General features: G+C 26.2%; 2 protein-coding genes across 4 annotated transcripts in view; both read right to left on the reverse strand.

Moving 5' to 3' along the window:
- The window catches only part of LOC126907713 (uncharacterized), an 18,335-nt gene extending 9,380 nt beyond the window's left edge, over nucleotides 1-8,955 (reverse strand). Inside the window, exons 1-4 of one of the 2 annotated variants that reach the window (XM_050689207.1) lie at nucleotides 8,773-8,955; nucleotides 8,606-8,695; nucleotides 4,024-4,257; nucleotides 1,928-2,297 (exon numbers count right to left, since the gene is read on the reverse strand). In XM_050689207.1, coding sequence (XP_050545164.1) covers nucleotides 1,928-2,297; nucleotides 4,024-4,257; nucleotides 8,606-8,695; nucleotides 8,773-8,818 — 740 coding nt within the window. In that variant the 5' untranslated portion in view covers nucleotides 8,819-8,955. The remainder of the gene's footprint in view (nucleotides 1-1,927; nucleotides 2,298-4,023; nucleotides 4,258-8,605; nucleotides 8,696-8,772) is intronic. The other variant, XM_050689208.1, reaches the window with a different exon arrangement.
- A 335-nt stretch (nucleotides 8,956-9,290) lies between these two features.
- On the reverse strand, nucleotides 9,291-26,441 carry LOC126907708 (integrin beta-PS). 2 transcript variants are annotated; one of them, XM_050689198.1, is made up of 15 exons: nucleotides 26,043-26,441; nucleotides 17,940-18,127; nucleotides 16,365-16,656; nucleotides 16,077-16,305; nucleotides 15,887-15,971; nucleotides 13,351-13,521; nucleotides 13,189-13,287; nucleotides 12,960-13,124; nucleotides 12,607-12,897; nucleotides 11,846-12,088; nucleotides 11,503-11,778; nucleotides 11,309-11,438; nucleotides 10,399-10,545; nucleotides 10,199-10,338; nucleotides 9,291-10,137 (listed from the first exon to the last, which is right to left on the reverse strand). In XM_050689198.1, the coding sequence occupies exons 2-15, from the start codon at nucleotides 18,102-18,104 to the stop codon at nucleotides 10,069-10,071; spliced, it is 2,502 nt and encodes an 833-aa protein (XP_050545155.1). In that variant the 5' UTR covers nucleotides 18,105-18,127; nucleotides 26,043-26,441; the 3' UTR covers nucleotides 9,291-10,068. The 2 variants fall into 2 exon arrangements, with proteins under 2 accessions (XP_050545155.1, XP_050545154.1); XM_050689197.1 differs by lacking the exon at nucleotides 15,887-15,971 and adding an exon at nucleotides 13,875-13,959 and having other exon boundaries at nucleotides 26,043-26,439.
- Between the last annotated feature and the right edge of the window lie 454 nt (nucleotides 26,442-26,895).

Below are 26,895 nucleotides of genomic sequence, written 5' to 3' on the forward strand. Positions count from 1 at the left end.
AACACCCTGTATAGTTAATTAAGTTAACGTTTAAGTAAAGTAATTGAAAGAGTCTCTCTGGGACCTAAGATTTTATATATTATTTTTACAGTTTGTTATTGTCTACTTATGTTAAATAAGAGTATTATCTATTTAATAAGCTAGCTAATTGTGTGTGTTTTCATAGTTTATACCCAGGTATAAGGAATGAACATAAAAATACGTTATGAATGATATTGATATAATGAATTGAAAAAAAAAATTGAACTAAAAGAAACTAATAATAAAATTATCAATATTATTTTTATTTTTCGAATTATTAAGTGGTTCTTGATAAGTGAATTACCCTACATTAATAGCACCGATAGGGTTTACAAATAACTCTTTTTAGAACTGCAAGAAAATACCAAAAGAACTTTACGAAGACCAATTCAGATTACGATAAATTATTAGTTGAATGTTGGATGAAAATGACAAATTGCAAATCAACAAAGAGGAATAATTACAAATTAAGAAATTAAATGACAAAAGTATTTTTGAAAAATATAAATGCAAGATAAGCCAAAGAAAGCAAAACTTCTCATTTTTTAATAGATTATTCTGAGAAAAATTGTTGAACCTGTGAAAGACAGTGTAACCAATGAATGGAGAATGAGAAATAATGAAAAATTAGAGTCGATATACTAAAAACCGACAATCATTAAAGAAATCCGAAATAAAAGACTATAATTAGGACATATTTGGAGAAACCAAAATCCATTATACCGTACAGTACTAGATAAGATTCCAACAAGAAAAAGACCCATTAGAAAACCAAGAATGAGGTAAATAGGTATAGTTAAGAATGATGTGGAAGATCTGAGAGAAGGAATAGATTGGAAGACGTGAGCATCTGATCGAGGAATAATCAGCCTTCCAGGTTGGAAGGCTAGATTTATGACGGAATGGTCCTAGAGACCACTAAACTTAAAAAAAATATATAAAATAGTTTTCAGTAAGTAAGGAAATAGGTCAATTGTTACAAACTATGCGAACATTAAAAACCCGTTGCTTTACTTACTGAACACCAGTATATATTTTTAACACGCTTATATTAGTTTCACCTGTATGTATGTATGTATGTATGTATGTATGTATGTATGTATGTATGTATGTATGTTTGTAACTCTCCAAACGCCACGCGTTATCGCATATTCCGTTGTCTAGACTAGACTGTTATACGCATTCACCCCTCCCCACGCCTCGCTCACAATACGACGGTACACTATTCCTATAAAAATTTATTTTTAGTTATCGTACCCGTACACGCGTGCTTGTCATCAATATTATATATATGTAAACAAATTTTTATTTTGACTGACCAATAACGCCCGCGTCTAATGCGCCTTACGCGTATATATATATATATTCCTACCGCCGTTTATACCTCGGGTATAACGTTAGTCCGACCCGCCTACCCACAAAATACGATTATACCTAGTGCATGATACGTTTACGTAGTTAAGTCGCATTATTTGTATATATATATATATTCTAATTACTATTAAAATTAATATATTAACACGATTTATTCTNTTTATACCTCAGGCATAACGTTAGTCCGACCTGCCCGCTCACAAAACACGACTGTACCTAATGCATGATACGTTTACGTACTTAAGTCGCTTTATATGTATATATATATATATATTAACACACTTTATTCTTATTTAAAGATATAGAACTCATTCATTCCGATTACGAGGTATGATTTCCGTATCGTCATTTTTCGTCACTACCTCCACGTTCCGGGAATGAGTAATTTACGCGCCTGCTGCTTTCCTTGGATCTGGTAGCCGTTTCTCAGACTCCCTCCCCGGAATCGAACCCTGTATTCCCGTTACCCGTTACAACCATGATAGTAACTATTAATAAACTATTAAGAGAAATTTATCTAATTTATGCGTACAAACTATAAACGGCGTGTTCATTGACACCAGTCAAAAGAGCAGTGGTGGCTATGAATAACGTAGATAAGCTAAATTTTTTGCCCAAAGGTAATCCTTTGTATTGCAAACAAGGTATCATAAAAATGAATACACTACTCAACCATTGTAACAAGAACATCAATAGAGTTGTGGCACCGATCCAAGAATGTAAAGTGTATAGATGACCATAGAGAATACTTTTAAAAGTCCATATATTGCTGTCATGTACTTTAGTCATTTCTCTTCGAATAACAATTATTGCTATGGATATTGTTGAAGTTAAAAATGCTAATGAATGTAACATTACAAATGACACTGTTACATCTTTGTTTTCTATTATCATGAAGATAGCTAAAAAAAAAGTAATATTAAAAATATTGCAATGAAATATCCTTCTTAATTTAAACGAAATAGTTAAAAAATAAATTCGGGATAGAAACATTAAATGCTATGTTTAGGTAAGTTAGTTTTTCTGACTATGAGGTCGAGTGGTTAATGGTTATATAGATTAATTAAACTATTTTATTATAAAACATAATCGTTTAAACAAAGACATACATTTTATTTTTTTATAGAAAAGGCTAAACAAATATTTATCATACCCCCGTTGTAAACCAAATATTGCACATATGTAATATAATATTGAAAAAACAAAATATATTATAAATGTTGAATAATCGGAAGAACCTCCATAAATAACAGAATATCTCAAAAACTAGAAATCGTTATTCTACAATTCTACCTTTTATCGTTATACGAAGTGTGTTCAATAAATACCCAGACAAAATTTATTAAAAATTATATTTCAATCTTACAATTTATTTAAATGGATCACCTTCAAAATATCGTCCTTTAGCTTCGATAAAATGCTCCCAACGGTTTTGCCACTTTTGAAACACCTTTGAATGTCCTCCTTAGTTATAGCGTGTAACTCTTGTGTCGCGTTCTGGATAGTATCACAGGGAGATAAGTCAGGTGTATATGGTGGGTGAGGTACCACTGGTATATTTTTAGATGCCAAAAATTCACGAATGGAAAGTGCTGAATGCGCTGATGCATTGTCATGGTGCAAAAACTACGACTTTGATTTCTACGCTTCTGGCCTTTTACGGCGTACTTTTTCGCCTAATCGTACTAGTACTTGTTTATAAAACACTTGATTTATTGTCTGACCTGTAGGTATAAACTCATAATAGACTAAACCAAAAAAATCGAAAAAAACAGTGAGCATTGCTTTAATGTTTGAACGGATCTGACGATATTTTTTTTGGACGAGGTGAATTTGGTCTTCCATTGTAATGACTGAACTTTGGTTTCGGGATCATATCCATACACCTATGTTTCATCATCCGTAATAATTGATTTTATAAAATTTGGGTCATTAGACACCCGATTTTTTAGTTCCAAACAAACTTCAATGCGATGTTCCATTTGTTTCTCAGTTAACAATTTTGGCACTAATTTTGCGGACACTCTTTTCATACCCAATTCATCTGATAAAATCGAATAACAAGTACCAATTGATATGCCAACTTCATTGGCTACTGTTCTGACAGTTAATCGTTGGTCATATCTAATTTTGTTTCGAACAAGAGTAATGGTATCATGTGTTATTGATGTTGACGGACGTCCAGGACGATGGTCATCTTCAATGGATATCCGACCTTCTTTAAAACATTTGAACCATTCAAAAATTACACAACGGCATAGTGAAACATCTCCAAAAGCCAATTTAATCAATTCAAAAGTTTTCATAACATTTTTACCAATTTTGAAACAAAATTTGATACACGCGCGTTGCTCCGTAATATTATCCATTGTGAAATCGCGATTTCATACAAAACGACCAAATTTGAACGCGTATTGTTAATGACTGATTTGAGATAATGATTATTTTTATATACTAAAATAATGGTCATTATCTCTAGTTATATTTTGGTATTTATTGAACACACCTCGTATTCTAGGATTTTATTTTAAAAGCGCCATTTTTTAGTTTTTACAATTTAAAACTGATCTTTATTATACAATTTAGAAAAATGTAGCTTTTATTACTCTAAATTGACAAAGTACTTACAGTTTCCAAAAAGATATATAAAACCTAGCGCGGCCAGTGTGTAATGCCAATTGCATAATTGAGACTGGTTTATGACAACAGATTTACTACTATCCAATTCTCCAAAAAAACCATGTTTAAATTTTATAGAAGTATAAATTATGATAGCTAAGGAAACAAGTCCAAAAAACTGCAAAATCGACCATAAAAATAGACCAATTGATTTTTTCTCAATTTCTCTATCATTGCTAAGACCTAGTTACAATAATCAAAATTAATAAGAAAATAATACAGTTATTAATTTGTGTATTGAGTTCCTAGAAAAATAAGTCAAATAATTAAATACGTTCCTTGTGAAATTAATCAATTCATATTCATAATTTATACTGTAAAAATTGAATGTACTCATGAATTCATTCCAAACTTTGCTTTGATCTATGTTAGTTCAGAGGTTTATATTCTTTGAGCAATGCCCTCCGCTGATTAGTCAGGCGTTTGAGTGGGAAGGTGGTGATCGGAATGTGTAAAGTTTAAAGAAGAGGTTTTTGGGAGCTAGTTACCATAAAAAAAAATTATTTAGCTTCTAAACATGTTTTTCAAACTTTTCCTATGGTGTACAGGGCCCTTGATCAGATCTCACGCTTTTTCAGAGACCATACATAAATAGTGATTAAAAAATGTAATTTATAGTTCGTTAATTAGATTGGGTCCTATGGTCAAAAGTTACTCTGTATACAAGACAAATTATAATACCGGGCTTGCAGTTAATGACCAAGGAAGGTTCATAACGTGTTTATTGATTTGGGTAGGTTATGTAAAAATTATGTGTGAATTACGTGAAAAATTAATCTTATAATTGGAAATATTTTCGTTAATTAACATTAAGTTTAACAATTATAATTCTTTAAAAGAAACACTCTTAACACTATCCTTCCTAACAAAATTTCTTCACCCTTCCTACAGTAAATTTCGAATTAAATATAAGTATTAAATTTCTCGTGTTTTTTGTTTCTGCTCTGTTAAGTTGATACAATTTAATTTGGCTCATTTTTCTGTGGTCAACAATAACAAAGGTAAATAAAATTTATTTATTTAACAAGAAGTCAATATAATAAAGGGCTTAGTGCAACACACGAGTAATTTCATTATTAGACATTTATCAGGAAAAACAATTTATTGAACATTTATTTATTAATAGAAATCTTAAAAATAATCTGTATGTAGAATCCATTTTTGTACTAAAGTACGCAAGAAACACATATTATTCGAAACTAAAAAAAATTATTTTTTAAAAAAATTGGATTTGTGTAGTTGATGCTCTGAGCTTTTTGAATAGAAAACATATAGAGTGCTCAGTAAATAAGAAAAAAAGTTCTCAATGTACACTCTGTGTAGTGATAGGTTTCAATCATGAACGGATAAACTAGGAGACGAGTTATCGAGAAAAGTTTGGTGGTCTCCTTGTAAATATTTGAGACTATATTTTATGATAAGTGTAGTCACTCCACGTAATTATAATTCTATGATAATGCAACTAATGATAATTTAGATCAGCCTTAATATATGACACACGTAATTTATAAAACGGTTCAAATCAATAGGTAAAGCTTATTTATAAATAGCTAAAAACTAATAGTTTTGGTAGGTATCTATTTAGGACGTTTGTCGGATAATTATTATTATATAAGACGATAACAATTTACATCACATGTTATTTTTTTAGTATTCAGAATTTCGTTTGTTTGAAGATTGAACGTTAATTCATTTGATTTATTTATTAACTTTAAGTTAATTAAAAATGTAAAAGCATTTACAAGAGATGCCATTTAAAAAAACCGTCTCCAGTTTAAAAATATTAAAATTAACAAACTTATTGTTATTTTGACCAATTTTATTTGTATTTTGTTCATGTTATAAACATAACACGGCCGCCGGGGATTGACGTCTGGTTATAGAAAGTGTACCGGAAATCATGTGAAAAAAAGAGGCACGGTATGGGATTAGAACCCGCGACCTAAGGCGTCGTATAGACTAACCTTATCACTAGGCCACCGTGCACTTATAAATCAGATCCCGATACACTTTTATTTAGGTTGATAACGTGATGTGCTGCTGAGGGAAACACGGTACCGTGTCATACTCCCCCCCCAAGCCGCACACGGGGGTACTATGGTAGATGGGAGGGACTGACCGCTCACGTCCCATGATAGTGACCCCCTCGGAACATAAAAATTCATCATGTGTTTTGTTATAAACAAAAGTGAAATTTTAAAAGATTAAAAATATATTGTTTTGTTTAAATATTGCTTTATAGATAACTCAGAATACCTTTTATACCTTAAATACCTTTTGTAAAAAGCACACTGAAGAAAATATTTTTGAAGAGAGCAAAAAATCGAAAAAAAAAATTATCACTGGTGGCTCTAATTTTAGGCGCGACTGGGTCTTAAGGTAAAAATCTCATTTTTTTCCCAATCCAGTGCTAGGTTAAACTATAGGAACTTTTGATAACTTGATTTAATACAATTTAGATAATAATATTTCATGGGTATACATCAATAAGAAAAATTATTAGTGGGTTTACCCTCCAAAACACCACTAATAATAGTTATATGAAACATTATTTCATTTATCGGGAATGATGGAAAGAGATGAAAGTATAACAAAACAATTAGGGCGTCATTAGAAATCCAGACTTAGCATATCTAAAATTCTGTGTTATAATTTTTATGGTTTTGAGTTATTATTCTCTTTTTAACTAGGTAGCCATATTAGTAAGGTCGTATTCAGGGCATTATAAGAGCATAGAACAAGAGCGCAAATTGTAGGTTTTTCTTCTACAAAAGCTAGAAAAGTAATATTATGAAGTAAGCGTATGATTATACTTGAATAATAAAAAATATTTTTTTGAAGGAGGCACATATTTGTAAATTTTCTAGAGGCACAAATAAACACCTAAATGCAAAAGTGAATTTTAGTTTTCCTCGGTTCCGTCGCTATAATAGACGTCTAGATGAATTTTTTGGATTCTAATTTTGCTTCAATTTAAAAATTATTTTTCAAAAATTTATTTCTTTTTTTATGAAGACTAATTTTTACTTTAATTGCTTTGCTACTTTATTTTATATCTTGATGCGTAAAATGAAAAACATAGACACTTTCAAAAAAAAAAAACAACACACTCTATCATTCATTTTTTACTAATCTACTGATGAACGATTTTTTTTGTGAAACTCACTATTATGTTATGTTTGATTCGATATTACTTATGTATAAAAAATAAAAAAACGTAAATAACTGTGTAAATGATGAATAATTATTATACATTTTTGTTAATGTGATAATAATAATTTACTATGTATTTTCTATATCTAAACCCAAAACATGAACAAGTGTTTTAATTCAAGTAGTACAACTTAAAAAAAAATATTACTAAAAAACATTAAATTAATCTGAGTACTAGGAATGTTAAATATAATCTAACGTAAAAAAATTTATAATAATACACGTATGATATTGAAATACATATTTAAATATAAAAATATTGAATTATTATATAAAACTAATACTGTAATGACGATATAAAATAAAGATGTTTTTTATGTTATTGATTTATAATTTTCTAGCTTATACAATACAAAAAGGGAGCTGCTAATTATGCTTTAATAAACACTTTATCGATACCAGTATGAACACACGTCATTCCATCTTTGGAGTGATAACAATTGAATTATTTAAGTAAAAGTGTTAATCTATTATTAAATTGTTTTAATTAGAGTATAAATAAAAAAACAACATAAATCATTTGATTAAAAATTGAAATTGTGAGGTAAAATGTTAATAATTACATGTAAACATAGTATACATATGTATCTATTAGATTATTATTATTTTATTTAAATTAATTATTTAAGGTTTACATTACATGAGTTCTTAGTTACGAGGATCATTTGGAAAATAAAGACACACATTTCGTCACGTTCATTGAAATTTTTAGTTATTTAAATTTAATTTCAATTTCGTGTAGCCCAGAATGTAAGGATTAAAAAGAAACTATTTTGAAATGGGTGATATTAAAACTAAAGGTTATTCGAAGGGCGTGTAATGCGCTTCCGCCACTTCTATCAAAAATTACTTTTAGTGTAAAGTAAAAAGTGTTATACTTATATCTCGTTAATGAAGGAACGATTTCGTCTGACATTAATTAGGGGACTCATTGCTGCAGATTAGAGTACTGCGTCGACTAGGCTAGTTAGGTTCGTTCTACATTAGGTTGAACCGAACTAGCCTAGTCCATAGGGCGTGGACATAAATTAAGTATTAAGTGTAAAGATCAGGTCGGGCAATTAAAATCTATTCGTTTTTTTAAGTAAGTGTAAACGTCTAGTCAGAGTTAAAAGGTTATCAGAATTTTACTTTTTATGAAACATGTATTAAGAATTTTCAAAAAGGTAAAATATGGGATAGAGAATTTATAGAAGGAAGAATATTTATGCATGAGAAAGTCGACTGTTATCAACGACGGCATCTTCTTTTTAATCGTGATTAGTAAAAAAATATATTAAAGGAAAAATTTTAAATTTAATATATCAATTTGTCTTACTCTTGTTGAGTTTCTTATGATCAGTATTCTCAGTTGTGTGTTCGACAATTTTATTAGAAACATCTTCTAACTCCAATATTTCTGAATCATCTACTCATTAATAAATATTTTTAAATATAAAAATAAACTAAATATTATTTAAAAAGCAAAATAAATCTTTTATAAACCTTTTACTGGGCTTTTAGTACTTCCAACAGTTTTTAAACTGTACATTATAAAATCTATATGCAAGATTAAAAATAACCCTTTAAAATATAGAAACAGAAAAATTATTTTATTTTATTATATTGTATTACTAAACTTTCTTAGTGTAAAACTTTCAATGTAGTACTATTATAACTCAAGGAATCATCATGATAATTATTAATTCAAGTGGCTGCTTATCTATTTCACACACTCAGAAATATAATTAGTAATATACCATGTTAAAAGTATTAAACATGTTATACATATTTAATGACACTATATATTGAAAAATCCAACTTTGAAGAAAAATGGTGAATTAAAAGTAAATATTTGTATCCATTTCTTTAATGAAAATAAATTTAATATTTTAATTATAAAAAAAACAAGACAACATTAAATTTTTATCTTGATATAGCAACATTTATGTAGAGAATGATAAATGTTTTATTGTGTCTGTTTAAATACAAGTACGTAGTGGTGAAAAAAATTTAAGTCTACCATAATTAAAAAAAAATTTATTTATAATAATTAAGTCAGTCGTTAATATTATAATACAATAAAAGGCACAACATTAGCACACAAAGAATAGTTGTTAAGGCACTAAAAATGTTTTGTGTAAGTACTAAATAATTAATGGCAAACATTTTATGATAAATGTGAATTCTTCAAAATTAATTACAATCATTAAAAGTTTTTAATTATAATTTTATAAACAGACATAATTTCATGAAATAGACTAGACAAAAATTAATGGTTTATGAGAAGTACATAAGCTCAAATTCAGAATTAGAATAAATTTTAATTTCAGAGATCTGTTAATTACTTTAAGTATAAAATATAAAAAATAAATTATGTATACATTATCTAGTACATATTACAATAATAAAATATTAACAAAGTAGAAGTAATTTACAGAAAAACTTTAAATACATTAACAAAAATAAATATTAGGATGTGTTCTTTAAGTATTTCTATTTATATATCTATGATTTAATGATTATGTTGATTTGTTTTGAATGTTCATATACATTTCAACACAAAAATTTATAGGGCGTTAACTTTTAAGAGAACTAAAAAAGTCAAACATACTGATGTATGTTAATTTACATAAATTTCCATGTAGTATATGTACAAAAAAAAAATTAAGTGTTAATTATCTATCATATATGTCTATGGCACGTGTTCTAACTGCTAACAAAAGCTAAATTAACATGTAAGCTACTTGTTCAGTTAAGGTCTCTCAAAATTAGACTTATTGTTTTGAACACATCAGGAAATTAAGATTTGCCCATATATGTCGGATTTTTGAATGTTGAAGTTGCTTGTTTGTAAATAGGGTTTTCAGCCTAAAAAATAATAACAGTTAATATAGAATAAAAGAAGAGTTCAAATTTCTATAACACTTACAGTATCCCATTTGGCTATCATACGCTCTTTTTCAAATTTAGCAAATTCTCTTCTATCATTTATTGTAGTTAACAGTTTCCATAGTAGTAAGAAAGCCATGCCAATTAATACAATAGCACTTATAACTCCAAAAATTATTCCTAAATAATATATTTTTAAAACTGATTTTAAGAAATATTAAAAATATTGAGAAAATATACCAGTCACATGAATTATGGGTGGGCACTCTCTTTCTTCTTGAGCGCGAATAACAATTTTTCCGGTTTGGTCATAAGTATAAACATAAGCAAATCGACAATCATCAGAATCATAATATGAACAAAGGTTTTCATCTTTTTCTTCGTTAGCTATATAAATATGACACATAATATTTATTTTAATATTTATAACTTAACAATGCAAAAATCAAAGAATTTACTAGTAAAATATGTAAAACTAATAGATTATTTAATAATAAAAATTAAACACATGGATTTCAAAAACATAAAAGCCTTTTTTTGGTAAAAATAAACTTAATGATATTAAAATATACAACAATAGTGAAAAAATGTTTAAAGCTTATTTCTTTTAATTAATGATAGAATTTTGAATTGTCCCATAAATAGGACAAATTAGAAAAAGTATACTTCCTAAAATTTTTTCCCCTGATCATTCAATTAGACTAATGCGTTAAACAAAATATTGTTAATTGTTCTTGCTTGTATAATATTGTTATTGTTATGTTTTTTTTTTATAAAATAATAAAACAGAATTCATATGAATTCTATGTAATATGCTTATCAGTTTATTAAAACCTAAAAGCAAATATTAATAATATTTTTAAAATTAAATATAGTAAAATAATGTTTTGAAGCATAAATTCTATTATTATTTAATAAAGTCTTATATAATTTTATTAAACAGTTTAAAAATATAATACTCAAAACTAATATTGAAGTAAGAAGAAAATATAATTAAAAATGAATAACAATGAAATAAACAACAGAAAACATTTTTGCAAACATCAATGATGAAAACATCAAATGCAATATGTTATAACCAATGGTTTTTTTTAATCCAATAATTAAAAAAACTATTTTATTACTTTTTTTTATTATTAAAAAATATTACCCTCAGCTACTTTCACAAGAATTGGTTTAATAGTGCAATTTTGAGCACATTCTTCTGGTGACAGTGGCCCTGTTTTATAAACAAGACATTGCACACAATCTTTAAATTCTTGGCAGCGTCCAGGACAAGTCTATTAATTTTTAATAAAGTTAAAATAATTGTTATTATTACAACTTAAAAAAATAATTTCTTACTGGGCATTTTTGACAATATTTTCCAGAATATCTTATATTTTCTTCAACAAAACATTTACATACACCACATTCACATGCTCCACGACCAGAACATATTTCATTACTACCATCCATAATGCATGTATCATTAGTAGCATGGCAGGCACATGATTCCCCAGTCCAACCTGGTTTACACTTACATACCCCACAGTCACATATTCCATGACCACCACACAAAGTACCTCCGGAACGATCACATGAAAAATTATCACATTGACAGAAATTTCCATAAACTTTCTACATCAAAAACAATATTTACAGAATGTGTAATGATAGATTAAAATAGAAAGCTAAAATAATTTACTTCTTCGGGATTTATTCTTTTGTGACAATCACATTGCCCACAATTACATTCACCACGTCCAGAACAATTAACTTCTGTGTCATTATTAGGGCGACACCCAGATATAACTGAAGAATCATTACCATGTCGATTGTTGTTTGCATCACATTCACAAGTACGGCCAAAATGAAATGGATCACACTCACATATACCACATTTAAGTGTGCCAGCACCATGACATTCAAAAGATTTTTCAATATATCCCTAAAACATATTTAGTATAAAAACAACAATTTTAGAACATTTCATTAAAATACTCCTATTAAGTAAATTTAAGTTCTGAATTTTAGTGGAGAACAATTATGTACATGTTTTTTTTATAAATGGAATGCAATTACATCAATTCTAAAATCATGAATTAATTCAAACACAATGTTTCAATAAAAAGGTATACAAACTATATTGTTAGAATTTCTTTTTTTTTATGAATAACACATGGAAATATTTTCATCTAACCAGGTATTAAAGTTTGTAAATTTAATTTTTGATTTAGACATGAAATAAAATAATACCAATGTTTAAATGTATATTATTTAACTTAGTATAATACTAGATAATAACATTTTTGGGCAAAAGTTTTTTTCAATAATATTAATTAGATCAAGTAATAGATAATTTTAATGAAAAGAAAAATGTTGTCAAAAATATATTTACATAATGCACTTAGTGGAAAAATATAATACTTATATGAGAGAAACAGTAATTTGTATTAAAGTACTTACAATATTTCCAGGATTTTCACATGAACAATCACATTGCATTTCTAGATTTACAGTTAAAGATTCATTAATACCAACAGGGTATATTTGGAATGTTTGATGCCAATGTTTGTGATTTGGTGGACATGAAGTCACTTCTATTTCTGCTTGAAATTGCACTACAGTACCAACTTTAAGACCATCACATTTGTTAGTTTGCTTTAGTTGACCACTTTTGTCAAGACAACTAGAATAATATGTAACCTTGATGGATTCAGATGCAGTGTCTTTAATTTCAACTGATGATGAAATTTTCTAAAATGTTAAAATTTAAATAGAGTAAATTATTTGAATAAAAATTTTGTATTTAAACTTACATTATATTGATCTTTAACTAAGTCCACAACGTTAGCTGAATCATTGGATAAAGTACCTGCAGAAGATCCTTCAATATGTAGTCTCAAACGTTCATACACACTTATTTGTTCAGATGTAACAGCAAAAATCATATTAATTGAATTTTGTCTTACTTTTAAATTAATCTGAAAATATTTTAAACAAACAAATTTTAAACATGTACATGTATATAGTTATTTTATTTTTAACCTGTGAAATTGATGGATAATCTTGAACATTTGAATGTGTATAACTACCACTATTATCTAAATGGCATTTACCATCATTTGGTTTTACAATTCCACCAAGCTAAAATAAAATGTTTATTATTAATTTTTAATAAAAAATGAGACAATAGGAAAATATAATTACTTTTCCATCGCCTGCATAATGAAATCCAGCATCAGTAGAAAACACAAGTAATCTGCGTGCACGTTCTCTCCAACCAATTTGCTCTCTACATACAATTGCTTGCATTATGGCATCAAAGCCACCTTCAGGAGCATCTAAATTGCCTGATACACTTGCTTTTCTAACTTCACCCTATTTTTATTTTCAATATTTTGTAAAAATTAGATTATAAAATACCCATATAAGATTTATGATCTTCACAAATAAGCAATAAACATTCAATTAACTTAAATCAAACATGCAATAGCAAATAATTATGTCATGTGAAAAAAAAATGATATTTAAGAAAATAAATTTATAAATTTTATATGAAGAATCAAATAAATAGATAAGAAAATATTATCTTATTGTAATAAGTTAGTATATTTTTTTTTTGTAAGAATTTTGAGTTTATTTTATCTATATAAAATATTGAACTAGATAGGTTGTTAGTTTGATTATTTTAATGTAATAAATTTTGACAGAGAAGATAATATTGAACTTACAGCAAATCTATGAGTATCTTGGCTGAGAGACATGACATTTTGATAACCATAGGGTTTCTCACAGCGTGGACATGGTTCAACCAAGCTGAATATTTTACAAGCACACATAAATTATTACAAAATATATTTTGTAATAATAAAATACATTTTTTAAATAAATACATATCATGCATTACACAATAACAAAAATTTTTGTCTTTACAACTACTACAATTACACTCTTCATTAAATATATGGAACAATAAATTGACCTTGAAAAGTAATATTTTTTTAAACCAATATTAAAAGAATATTGAAAATTAAAATTGAAAAATGCAGTATGTAGGCTAAAATATTTGAATTTAACATAAATTCCACTTACACTTTAAGTCTTACAAAAATTAAATAAAAATTACTATGAGTTATATTCTGAAATATATTTTTAACATTATTACATTTTAAGGTACAATTTTATTTTAATGTTTTTTCCTGATACTAAATATATCATTATAATGAAAATTATTGGATTTTTTCCAACATTCATGTGAGTCTCAAATAAAATAATATTGTTTTAGCTATCCAGAAAAATTTATTAGCATACCTTAAGCATATTCCTGAATGGAATAAGAGTTCCCTCTCCCACAAACATATGGAAGATTCAAGATATTATAGGATTTTTTTAATAATAATTTTACCTAACATATTATTATGCCTAACATATCTAACATCAATAGAGAGTTCCATGTATCCAATCAAGTATAATATTTACAAATACAAAATCACTCATAAATTATACCACAGAATTACTATTTAAAGTGAACAGAAATAAATCAATTAAAAAAATATATTTATTTATTTAAAAATTGCATATTAAACGTTTTTATATGAATTTTTTCTTGGTTTACTTTAAAGTTAAAGAAATACTACTTTTTACGCCAACAAATAAAAAAAATATAGACTATTGTGTTTTGTATTTAATAATATAGGAACTTAATTGAACCTTTATAACAGCAAGAATAGTGATATAACTTCGTTTTTTATTTTTTAACCAAGTAAACATTAAATTTTGAGCTAGTAAACTTTCATGAATTATACTTATTATGTTTACCAAAAGTGAAAGAGCATCCTATTCTTTTTTTGCTGTTGTTAGTAGCTGAATTTTATATATTATGTAAATTTCATTTTTGATTGGTATCACTATTCTAGTTAATAGATAGATTGTCATATATTATCAAATATTGTCAAATAATTTACTAACACTAAATGTATTGACATATACATAAACAAAAATGTCTAATTATATTTATGTGCAAATAAATAATGATAAATTTTTTTTGTAGTATAGTTGATTCTCATACAAATAATATTGCATAAGTATTAATCTAATCATCATTAAAAATCCTAATATATTTGGAAATTATTGTTAAAAAAAAAAAAAAGAGAGAAATACATTAAATATATTGCTATTTTAGTTTTTAATTAATTAAATTAAATTAATTGTAAGAGTAGACAATCAAGTTTCAGAAAAATTATTGTAAATAAGCAGGTTATGAGTATAATTGTAATACAATTTTTTTTTATTATGTTTAGTCAAAAGTACATTAATTTATTTAAAACTATTTGATATAATATATTTTCAAAAACTCAATAAATATGTTCATAAAATAATAATTTAGCTAATGAAAATAATAATTCTTAATTTTTGCATAAACCAAGCTTATAATTAAGAGACAATAAGTGTTTTTTCTTTCACCAACCAAAAGTATCATTAGAAGTTTATATAAATATATATATATATATTCCTGTATAAAAAAAATTAATTGGACCCAAATTTAAAAATAAAAGTATATTTAAAGAATAAGGAAATAGACAAATTTTTCTTAGGTCTACACATATATAGTAAAGCAGCTAATAGCAATAGAAACACCTAAGGCATTTGTGTTTATACAACATGGAAATATTTATAGTTTGTTCATAATACAGGCAAATGTGTTTTTTGCTATGGTTGGACCCATTTAACAACAATAACTTACTGAGAATAGATCAGTGTCCGAGCTCAATGACAACTGATTTCGAAAACCATATGTAGGAACACAAAATTCGCAAGGAGTTTCAAGTCTAACCCCATAACAATCAGGTAAAAAAAATATGTAGTAGAGATTTAAAATCACATACAACAAACACAATTATCATGATATTAAATTATAATATATATGCACTCACTTTTTAGGAACTGTGCTGACATAGGGCATAACAACTTTGTCAACAAAGCTACCAAAACCAAGACGAAAGTTTGATGTAATATTTTGCATACTTTCAGCTAACAAATTTCCAAGAGCAGACAATTTTTCTTTATCATCCTCCATTGATTTTGATAAATCCATTAAATAATATAAGTCAACAGGATAATCTTCAGCTTGTGCATAGTTAAATGATATCCTATAAGCTTCATCTAAACATTTTCCAAAGAAATATATTATTAAAATATTATTTTTTATATCAACAACATACTTATTCTCAATTTTAAGGAAACTCGTTGAGGAGATATTTGGATAGCTTCATGTCCAGAACCAGAAAATCCTCCTGAATTTGATCCAAAACTAGAACTAGAACTGGAACTACTACTACTACTACTACTACTGCTACTAAAACTACTACTAGAAGTTAATCTGCTAGCTTTTTGAAGTTTTCGGGACTCCATAATAGTAAATACATTGTCAGGATTATTTATATAACGTTCTTCACATTGTAATAACAAATTAGAGTTAATATTGGGTTGAAAGCAACGTTTACCATCAAACGACTAAAAAAAATAATAATTTCAGTTTTAAACACTATCAAATATTATAACAAAATTTATTTTTTATATTAAAAGTATTCTTAAAATTCTCTTTTTTTTTAAAAAAAAAAAGAAAAATCATGATTATTAATTTCTATTAATATTTATAATAAAACTTATTTTCTTACATGTCCATTTAAATTATATCATTTTATTAGAATTTGTCAATCAAAAATAGAAATACTACAATAATATATATTTTTACACTAATACCATACAAAAGGTTATACTACTAAGATTATATTCTATTAAAAACCCTGAATTTATTTAAGAGAAATTATCCAAAATAAAAAATAACATTTCTGATTTTAACATTTATAATCAAAATTTAAAAAAATAAAATATTTATATATATTTTTTTTAAAGTTTTAAAAAACTAATACAATGACAGATCATCAATTTGTTCAAATTTATCATATTATCTAGTTATTGCATCAAAAATCACTAAAAATGAAACAACTTATGATAGTCTTTGAAAAGTTCTATTAACTAAATTAGTTAATTATGTATGTTATCATTTAAAAAAATTAATTGACACTCTAATAAGGTATAAGGGATGAAATAAAAAATATTGCATGATTGATAAATTGAAAAAAATATGTACCTTAAAAAAAAAAATAATAAATTGTTTAAATTTATTTTTCGACTAATTTGAAAAACTTCATCTAAATTAATTTCCCTGTATATGTTTTTAAAGGTTTTATAATAAATGGACTATATATTGATATATTGCTAACAAGAAGAATACGAATTGACACGGGTAAAAAAAATATGTATAAAAACATATCATAATAAAATAAAATTATCTCCTCTGTATCAATCTAATAGGCGACTAACTAAGAAAATAAATAACTGTATGGCTTAAAAAAACTTTTCAGACATCAGTAAACTCCAGAAAACCTAATAATTTTGAGGCCTGTTGCAATGCACACATGTATACTAAAAAACAATNGATAACTTTTCAGACATCAGTAAACTCCAGAAAACCTAATAATTTTGAGGCCTGTTGCAATGCACACATGTATACTAAAAAACAATTGGCCGATAGGATGACAAACATAATCAAACACTATTGAAAAACCAGCCTTTACATGAAACTAATGTGATAACTATATACGGAAGTAAAATACGCTAATTAATAAATATTATGTTTAGCGGCGGTTGAATAAGACAAAGTAATTAGGAAAAAAATTAATGACATACAAAAATATTCATTTTTATTGAGTTTTTTGAAACAAATAACTTACTGGTTGAGCGCACCAAGCACAAGTTGGTGTCTGTATGCATTCATGACACGTTTGTTTAAGTATACAAGGATTTTGTATCATCAGCTGCTGATTTAACTCTTGAGCTCTACAAAATCCCAACACTAATAAAAATATCGTCCACATAGTAGTGAGTTCTCCGTTCATTTTTCAAACAAAATTATTTTTACCTGCAATATTACGTAATATCATTTATTAATAAGTTTTATTTAACCAACTTAATACATTCGAGGCCAGACATTGAATTAATTAAAATTTAAATTGCAATGCGATTGATGCTACAGAATGAGCATATATATTCCTAAGTGAATAATTATTTGTATATTTTATTTGAATATTATAATAAGCGATTATTATTAAAAAGAGTAATGACTATTTTATAATATAACTAAAATCTATAAAAAAGTTCACTTCAAAGTTGCTTCTTTATTTGTTCATTTTTTTTTTAATTATACATCAAGTATATAATATGTCATATTATGTAGTAGTAAATCATAACATTTAATTTTAAGTAAGACTGGAGTTGTGAAGCGCACGATCGCGATGATACAAATGCATTTATTGTATGAGCAAAAAGTAAAATAATCGGTCTATAAATGTAATACTTATCGTTGATTTCACTGGATAATTTAGTTAGATTTCAATGAATACTTGAAATTGTAGCAAAGTGAATATACGTAATATACGTCATTTACGAATAAAGAAAAATTAGTCGAAAATGTGACTTAAAACACTTTTACGAAATTATTTGTAAAATAGTAACCCTCCAGAAAAAACTAAATAAACGGTACTTTTTTGTGAGATATTTAAATTAAAAACAAACCATGTCATTTTATAATGATATTTGGAAATTGCAATAAAAGTTAAACGTATCGTGTCACTATAGTGATTTTTATTTAACTGAATACGACTCAAAATAAAAATAGACAGTTTGACATTTAAACGACCTAGTTTTTTAAAAGCCGATCGTTTTGTATTCATTTTAATATTTAAATTGGTTTTATTAAATATGTTTTTTTTACCTAAACACACTCATTACAACCAGATGCAAACAAAATAGAAATATAAGGAGCTAAATTTAATCAAATTGGTTAGCAAATTCCAAAACATTAAGTCACACTACAAACACGTCAACGGTTTAATATTGATGTTCTGTGTGCGTTACTGGTAACAAATCAGTTTACATGATATTTTTATACTACTTGCTCGTGCATTGGTTATAATTTATAAACCTTTAAAGGAAGGGGGAACACGTAGAACAAAAACAAATATCGCTTCCAAATGGAAAAAAGAGAATATTGTGTATACTTTATTGGTTTTGGTCTGTCGTGGCGGAATGCGAACGCAGGCACTGTGTATAAATGTTGAACGGCGCTCATTAATGTAGTTTCCCCTGACAAACAACAACGCCGGTAACAAGCACTGACGGCAGTAACGCTAAAGGCGCGAATCTGACCATATGCGGTTTTCGACGGGACGAATGTGGCTGGACGCACCGGTAAACTTGGCAGTCATTTTGGTACGGTGCATTACGGTCCAGTAACGTTCGGGTCCGCAAAACGGCAGACGGCCAAACGTCGATCATCCCGTGAAAACCGTCCGATTTCGCTAACATGTGTGATTTTATTGTATCGTTATCATCACTGGCCGCTCGAGAAGGAGTGGTTAGTACTCGTTACATACAAGTGTACCTTAGAACAGACTCCTTGGGTGCATAACGTGTTAGCGTATCGCAGTGTGGCACGTGGGTGTGCATGGGTTGACATGCGGTAAAAAAACCAGTCATTCCCACACAAACGACCTTATGGTACAGTTGCTGTTTATAAGTTTATTATACAATGAGCTAATTATACAATCACTGCGACTAGATGCGCTTTCAAACAAATTCCATAATTTAAACGTTAACATAAAATTGGTTAAATTCGTTTTATTGGATGGCATTTAAAAATAATTGTTAAATGCTACTGATTGTATTTACGTTGATTATTAATGTAGACATTACTTTTTAATTACTAACTATGCATTGCAAGTAGTTAAACTAATTATTTTGAAATTTACAACAACTCTCCAAACGGACACAAATATGAGAATTATATTACATTGATTGATTTTTAATGAATGAAGAGAAAACGCGAAGTTGGGTTCTTTTTGCGAAGATGAACGGATTTTAAAGGTCGTTTGCGTCGTCAACGATAGCGACGGCCAGAGGAGGTGTAAAGTATTTCCACCTCCATAGGATGACGGAATACTCGACCAGGCCTTATATGGTTTTGATGGACAGTTATCCGGCGTGTGTGTACGTTCGTTACGATTCATACATTGAATAAAGCATTGAGTATACAATGACCAATGTATCGTTAATATCAAGTACATTAATGATATTTTAAAATTAAGACACTTAGAAGGTTATCTCAAAAGTATATTATTATACAAGACATCAGAAATACTTCATATTCGTTTACAAAAATTAAAGAGGGGTCGGGTCGAATCAATAATATTATTTGCGTGTTTCGTATATAACACATGGCCTGCATTTTGTTTTATATTCAGAACTACTTGGGTCAGAAAAAGCATCGAAACTAGCCAGTTTGAAAACTTAAAACAGTTATAAAGTTAATGGAAAATTGGTAAATATATAATGCTATGTAACAATTATATAGCAAGAATACGAACAACAAATAGGTTGACTGGAAGATTTTAATGATATTAAACATCATAGTGTTATTAATACATTACTATTAAAGAGAAAAATCGTGTCGTTGACGTTTCACAGTTTTTCATTATAAATATAAATTATTAAACCAAACAGAAAATCTGATATTTAAATTTATTTCTTATAATTGTTCAGTTTTTTAACTGACATTTCACAACACATGTTTTATAGAACATATTAAACATTACTAATACAACGAATTATTGTATTCATGACTAATAAGTGGCGGTAGGATAAAAATCATTTCTCAGATAGGAAATTATAGCGAAGGCGTTGATTAATAAAAAAAAAATAGACAGTTCGATAAAAAAGAAAAATATGTATATTCTGATAATGCGTTGGCACATTGTGGAATCCGCTGAAGTTTTAAGAACAGAAGCATAACGAAATATATTGTTTAACGAGGAGGGGAACCAATAATTTTTAAAACCTTTTTTAGTTATAGAAGGTTTCAGTGTTAGCTTAGGGATTCATTAATAATTAATTTACATACTTAAAATACATTTGTTTAAAAAATATTTGTTTTTATTTGCTTAGTAGTATTAGTTTTGGATTTTAATATTTCCCATAAAAATTCTTTAATTAAAAACCTGTAAAAATAGAAATATAAAACGTTACAACTCTAATTACTTGAAAAAAAATATATTCAATTTAATTTGAACAATAAATCAATTTTTTTTATTTTTTTTAGCTAATTATTATTTCTCTAAAATATTAATTTTAAATGTGGACACAGGAAACCGTTTAAATATAAAATAAAATCTTAATTGCATAATCCTCGTTATTTTCAAAAAATTAATAAGAACATTAGATTTTCAATTAAACAGTTTTTAAAAATATTTAATCTTTTAATCTTAATTTTTTGAGGAATTTTAATTATTGTAAATTACTATTTTAATAACTGTGAACCAATTTCTTTAGAGTACAAAAATTATTCACGAAAATTAAAAATATTAACGTATTAATCATAAGAAAATATTACTGTAATAAATAACTAATAAATACAAAGTAAATTAGACAATCTCTTTATAATATTTATTTTGGTTTATCAATCCTTAAAAATAAAACGAAACCCTTCCGGTCATTCGATATTCATATTTTGTTTTGAAATCAGCCATATTTGCTTTTGTCAACTAAAAAACAGATTTTCCGCCAAGTTAAAAATAAATGATGACCCATTTCAATGTTACTGCTAAGTAATATCCACAACTCGAGATGATATAATATAAGGCTGAGAATGTATGTAAACTGACTATAATTAAAAAAATTACGTCATATTTACGGCTTAATAAATTTCTAATAATTTCTAAACATATTTTAGCTATAAAAAAATAAATAATTAGATATTTTAAAAATCTACAGTTGATACATTATTAATATAATATATCGCTATGAAATAAGGTATATTTACACAATGTTCTTTTTGGTATTTGAGGGTTACTTGAAAAACACCTCAAAGATGTGTTACCAACTGTTTTTTGACCTTAAACACTCAAATCATTATTTATAAATTATAGAGTACATTTGAAAATACGATTATATCCTAAATATTATACTGAATTTTTAAAAAATCGTAAAAAACTAGAGATTATATTAACACATTTCAGTATTTTTTGATAGTTAATTTAGAGAAAATTAATATAATTAAGTCTAGTTAACAGATATTAAATAATTTCTTAAAAAATTATAACCAATTTCTGTACCATTAAATCAAATAAACCCACAATTTAAACAATGCATTTATATGAAATAACAAAATAAAAAGGAAATCATAAGCACATTATTATGATATTAGTAACAGTTAAATTTTTGAAAGTTTATATTAATGAATATGGCAACAAATATTCAATTACATTTTCATATAAATTTTTTATAAATTTAATTCTGTGGCTTATATTCAAAGTTACAAAAATGGGATTTTGGTTTATTTTATGATATGTATATAAATAGATATGTAGTAAATCTGTCATTTAACAAAAAATGGTATGCCTATTTTATGAGTGTGGTAAATTTTTTTGCACTTAAAAATTATTGATTTTAATTAAGTGTCTTTAAATTTTATTTATTAGACTAAGTATGAGGACTTAAAATATAGTCTATATCACAAAATGTGGAGAACAAATCGTTCAGTGTGTTGAATTTTTAGAAAACAATTATTAATAACTGTTACTACTTAAATTTTTAAGTCTTTATTTTTTATATATATATAGGTCAACAATTATCTTTTATTACTTTTAAAGAGCAGTTTGTAGAATAGTAGAACAGGTTTTTAAGGTTTATGAGAATCAATCCTTCAGTCCTTGTAAGTCACAAGGATTGACATCATCACAACATAATTAACTTGCTTTAACTTCTATATTCAAGATTAAAATAATAAGCGGTAAAAAAATCACATACATTGTTAAATTTTCCATAAAATGTAATGAGCAAAAAAAAGTTAACTGAACTATTGAGTTGGGTAATATACTAGGGCCTATAAAATTTTATAGGGCACGCAAAGATTTTTTTTAACTTAAAGTTTTGTTTAAAAAATGCAACAAATAACATAATATTTGATTAATTCTTCAATAAATTTAATAAATAATATTAGTAGATATAACCATGGTAGAGATACAATATATTCAAAAGATTTATGAAATCTAAAATTAGATAAAATTAGAATTTATAATATTAATTAGTCTTCAATGAATTATTTAATGTAAAATGAATCATACTATAATATTTTTACAAATTAATAAAAAATATAATAACATCCTAGAATTCATAATTAAAGAAATTCTCAAGAAAAAACCCCTACATTGTACAATTTTCCATGTGTAACAAATAAGGCAGTAAATAAATAATTCAGCTTTGAGATTAAGAGATATTTAGATTTTACTCTTCTTATAATAACTCTTCTAATAATTATCAAAGTATGGAAAATTTTATTTGAACCAGAATTAAACTACTTAAAAAATTGATAAACATATAGTGTAATCGGAGAATACATTTTATTTTTATCTTTTGAAAAGTAAGAGACTATCTTATTAGTTGGGCATATTGAATTACATAACATTACAATTATAATTTGTATACAGTAGTTAAAGTGGAAAAAACTAGGAGTACTATAGTTCCTAAAAAATGACGTGTTTCTGAGCTATACAAAATTGTCTAAAGGCTACAAATTATATTGATCATAATAAGCAAATATACTCACTTAGTAAAAAAAATTTATATCAATAAAATAATTGATTAGTACCTATATTTTTTGTTAAAAATCAATTAGAAATGAATATTATACAAAACATCACAAAGTCAATATCAAAAATTTTAATTTATTATGGAAGTAAATGCAAAATATTTTTAAATAATATTTAAACATTAAACAGAAACAAATTGAAAAAAAAATATTAACAGTAACCTATTTATGTAAGTATATATATATATATAAAATTATGAAATGATAAATATAGTAATATAATGTATAAAGTATTCAACAAACTAAAAATATATTAACAACCATGATAGGTTCTATTAATATAACAAATCTTAAATTACCAGTTGTATCATAAAATTATTATAATTTCATAATTTAAATTCTTCTACAGTTATTTTTTTTAACAATTTTGAAATTTTGACCATTTAAATAAATTTCTTATGTTAACAATTTCCACTTTTCAATGCTCAAAATTAAAGTGTACCCCCAGCATTTTGGGATTTGACTTAAAGGGGATGCTAGATTATCCTCCAAATAAGAAAAGGGACTGCGTTCCCTTCTGTCTTCCATCATTTTAACCGTTATTTGTATATGAAATAGTATTTTTCAGAAATTATATATTCATTTTATCTTCCTAACAAAAAAAAATCTAAGAATTTTACTACTTATTTAAGTAAAAAAATAAAAATTCTACAGTATCACATAATAGCACTTTAAAGATAATGAAAATTAATCAATAAGAAATTCTCTGTAAATGCTTCATTAATATATTGATAAATATTATTGATATACAATGGTAAAACCGTAAAATTAATGATGCATTAATAATGATAGGAAAAAATATGTTGAGATTTTAAAGTTTTAGACTTTTTAGAGCTTTTTGCTAACTTTAAAATGTTTAAAAAATATTGTCAGATGAAATAAAGAAAATAATTCAAACAATTTAATAAATTCTGTACATTAGAGGTAAACAACCAAAAGTCTTCTATTTTTAAATGAATCATTAGATAGTTTAATTTTAGAGTACAGTATTTAATAATAAGTTATAGGATTGAATGAGTTATTTGTGAGACATCATAAATCGTAAATAAATGAAAACTTTAAGGTTAACTTACAATTGAACACTGTAAGCAGATTTGAAATACATATTTTTCTCCTTTTATAGTAAAATATTAGTGACATTTCAATTTCTATAAAATATTTAATTATCTTCAAAGAATTGAAATATACAATTATCATGTATTATTAAAATTAGTGATAATTTTCTAATAACCGAGTCAATCATAGTTTATTCTTTATCCATGGACCACTTGACTTAATGAAAAGAGCTAATAATAAGCTAAAAGAAAATTTTACACAAACATTATATTATTAGTTGCCAAAAGTATTATAATAGTTGTAGGTAAAACTTTATATTATGAACTAATAAAAAAAATTTCAAAAATGTCTTTCAACTAATATAACTACTAATAATATGATTTCATTAAAATTAGTTTGGTTATGTTTCTTAATTAAATAATTTCTTTATAGCAATTAGATAAATTCTCTTTTTATTGTGTTGAATGTTCAGGTATTTAAATAATAAAACAATATTTGCATGTTTTTTTTAGTGATATTAATGAGTTTGATATGTAAGCACCATATATTATTGCTTAAAATGTAGTATTATGTACTTCATATTTTATCAAAATGAGCTAATAACACAATTTTAATTATTATAATGCTACGCATAAACTGGTGAACTAATATTGTCCACTAAGAGTCAACAATAAATGAAAACTTAATATAATACACAGAAATTTTTTCACTGTTCTTATGAACAGTGAAAAAATATTAAATATTATGTTGAATTAATAATATTAATAAGTAAAACTTTGAAGTACGATTTTACATTATTTTCAATATAGTATTTAATTGCTGTTCATTAATTTTATTTAAAATTACAAATGCATTAAAAATAATAATTTAAAACTAAAGAATATTAAAAATACTTAATTCAAAAAGCCATAAAAGATAGTGTATTTTATTAATTTATTTCATGTTACTTAAACCTTCCAAATACCGTTTTCGTATTGATCTTCTATAAATATTAATTCAATATTATTGAAATACGTTGTAGATATGTAAATTAAAAAGGATAATTATAAGAAAATTATATCCAAAACAAAAAACTTACTTATTAAATAAAAAAAATGATTGAATTTCTGTGAGTTTTATTATCACAACGGTCCAGAGACCTAATTTAGAAGTTACACTAAGAAAATGTAGGAGGCGCCGGAAGTATTAGTTTTTCTGGATAAATATTTTTGAATTTATACATCTTAGAAAAATGCTATACTGTACAACAAATACCATTAAATGATCACTTTTAAATTTCACGTATTCATTTTAAACACAAAAATTAAAATAAATTTTAATGTAGAAAATAATTTAGCAATAATTATCACATCGTTTAATAACACTAACACAGACCGAAAGTAACAAGTGACGAAAAACGACTGGCGACATTAGACGACACGTAGAAACGATTCGAGGACACGGGAAAAAAATGCATCACTAAAAAAGGGCAGACCAACCCAACCCAACCGAATCGCCACTGTTATTATGAAATGCCACTACTCTCCGGCTGTGATAATAAAATAGGCGGGGTAGAACAGTGGAAAGAAGCATAAGGAGTTTTTACCAAGGAGATTGTAAATGTACCGCCATTATTTTCTTAATACATGAACTTAAAAATTATCGCTGTCATGTAAAATATGCTCCAATAATAATTTAAATAAATCGTTTTGTAACGATGACTTAAATTTGAATTACAAAAATGTCTCGATTTCCGTTACTTTTTTTAATTGTTTATGAATTTTTCTACTCTTTTTAAAGTTAAATTAACTAATCAATTAATAAAACAACAATTAAATTCTATTAGAGTATAATTTACCATATTGTACTATAGCTCTCAGGGCGCGGTGGTCACACTAGTTGATGACAAAGCTCTAGTGTTAAGCCGCGCCTACCGCCATAAGTGAACGGAT

This window comes from Daktulosphaira vitifoliae, unplaced genomic scaffold (genome assembly GCF_025091365.1).
Source record: "Daktulosphaira vitifoliae isolate Bord-2020 unplaced genomic scaffold, ASM2509136v1 Scaffold_5, whole genome shotgun sequence".
Classification (NCBI taxonomy): Eukaryota; Metazoa; Arthropoda; class Insecta; order Hemiptera; family Phylloxeridae; genus Daktulosphaira; species Daktulosphaira vitifoliae.

What these genes read in the sequence shown, in the direction of transcription:
- LOC126907708 (XM_050689198.1), bottom strand. Translation starts at nt 18,104, where the DNA reads ATGAACGGAGAACTCACTACTATGTGGACGATATTTTTATTAGTGTTG. An exon ending in GTCAGCACAGTTCCTAAAAA is followed by an intron (nt 15,972 to 16,076) that starts GTGAGTGCATAT and finishes TTATGGGGTTAG; the next exon opens with ACTTGAAACTCCTTGCGAAT. An exon ending in AATATTGTCAAAAATGCCCA is followed by an intron (nt 11,439 to 11,502) that starts GTAAGAAATTAT and finishes AAAAATTAATAG; the next exon opens with ACTTGTCCTGGACGCTGCCA.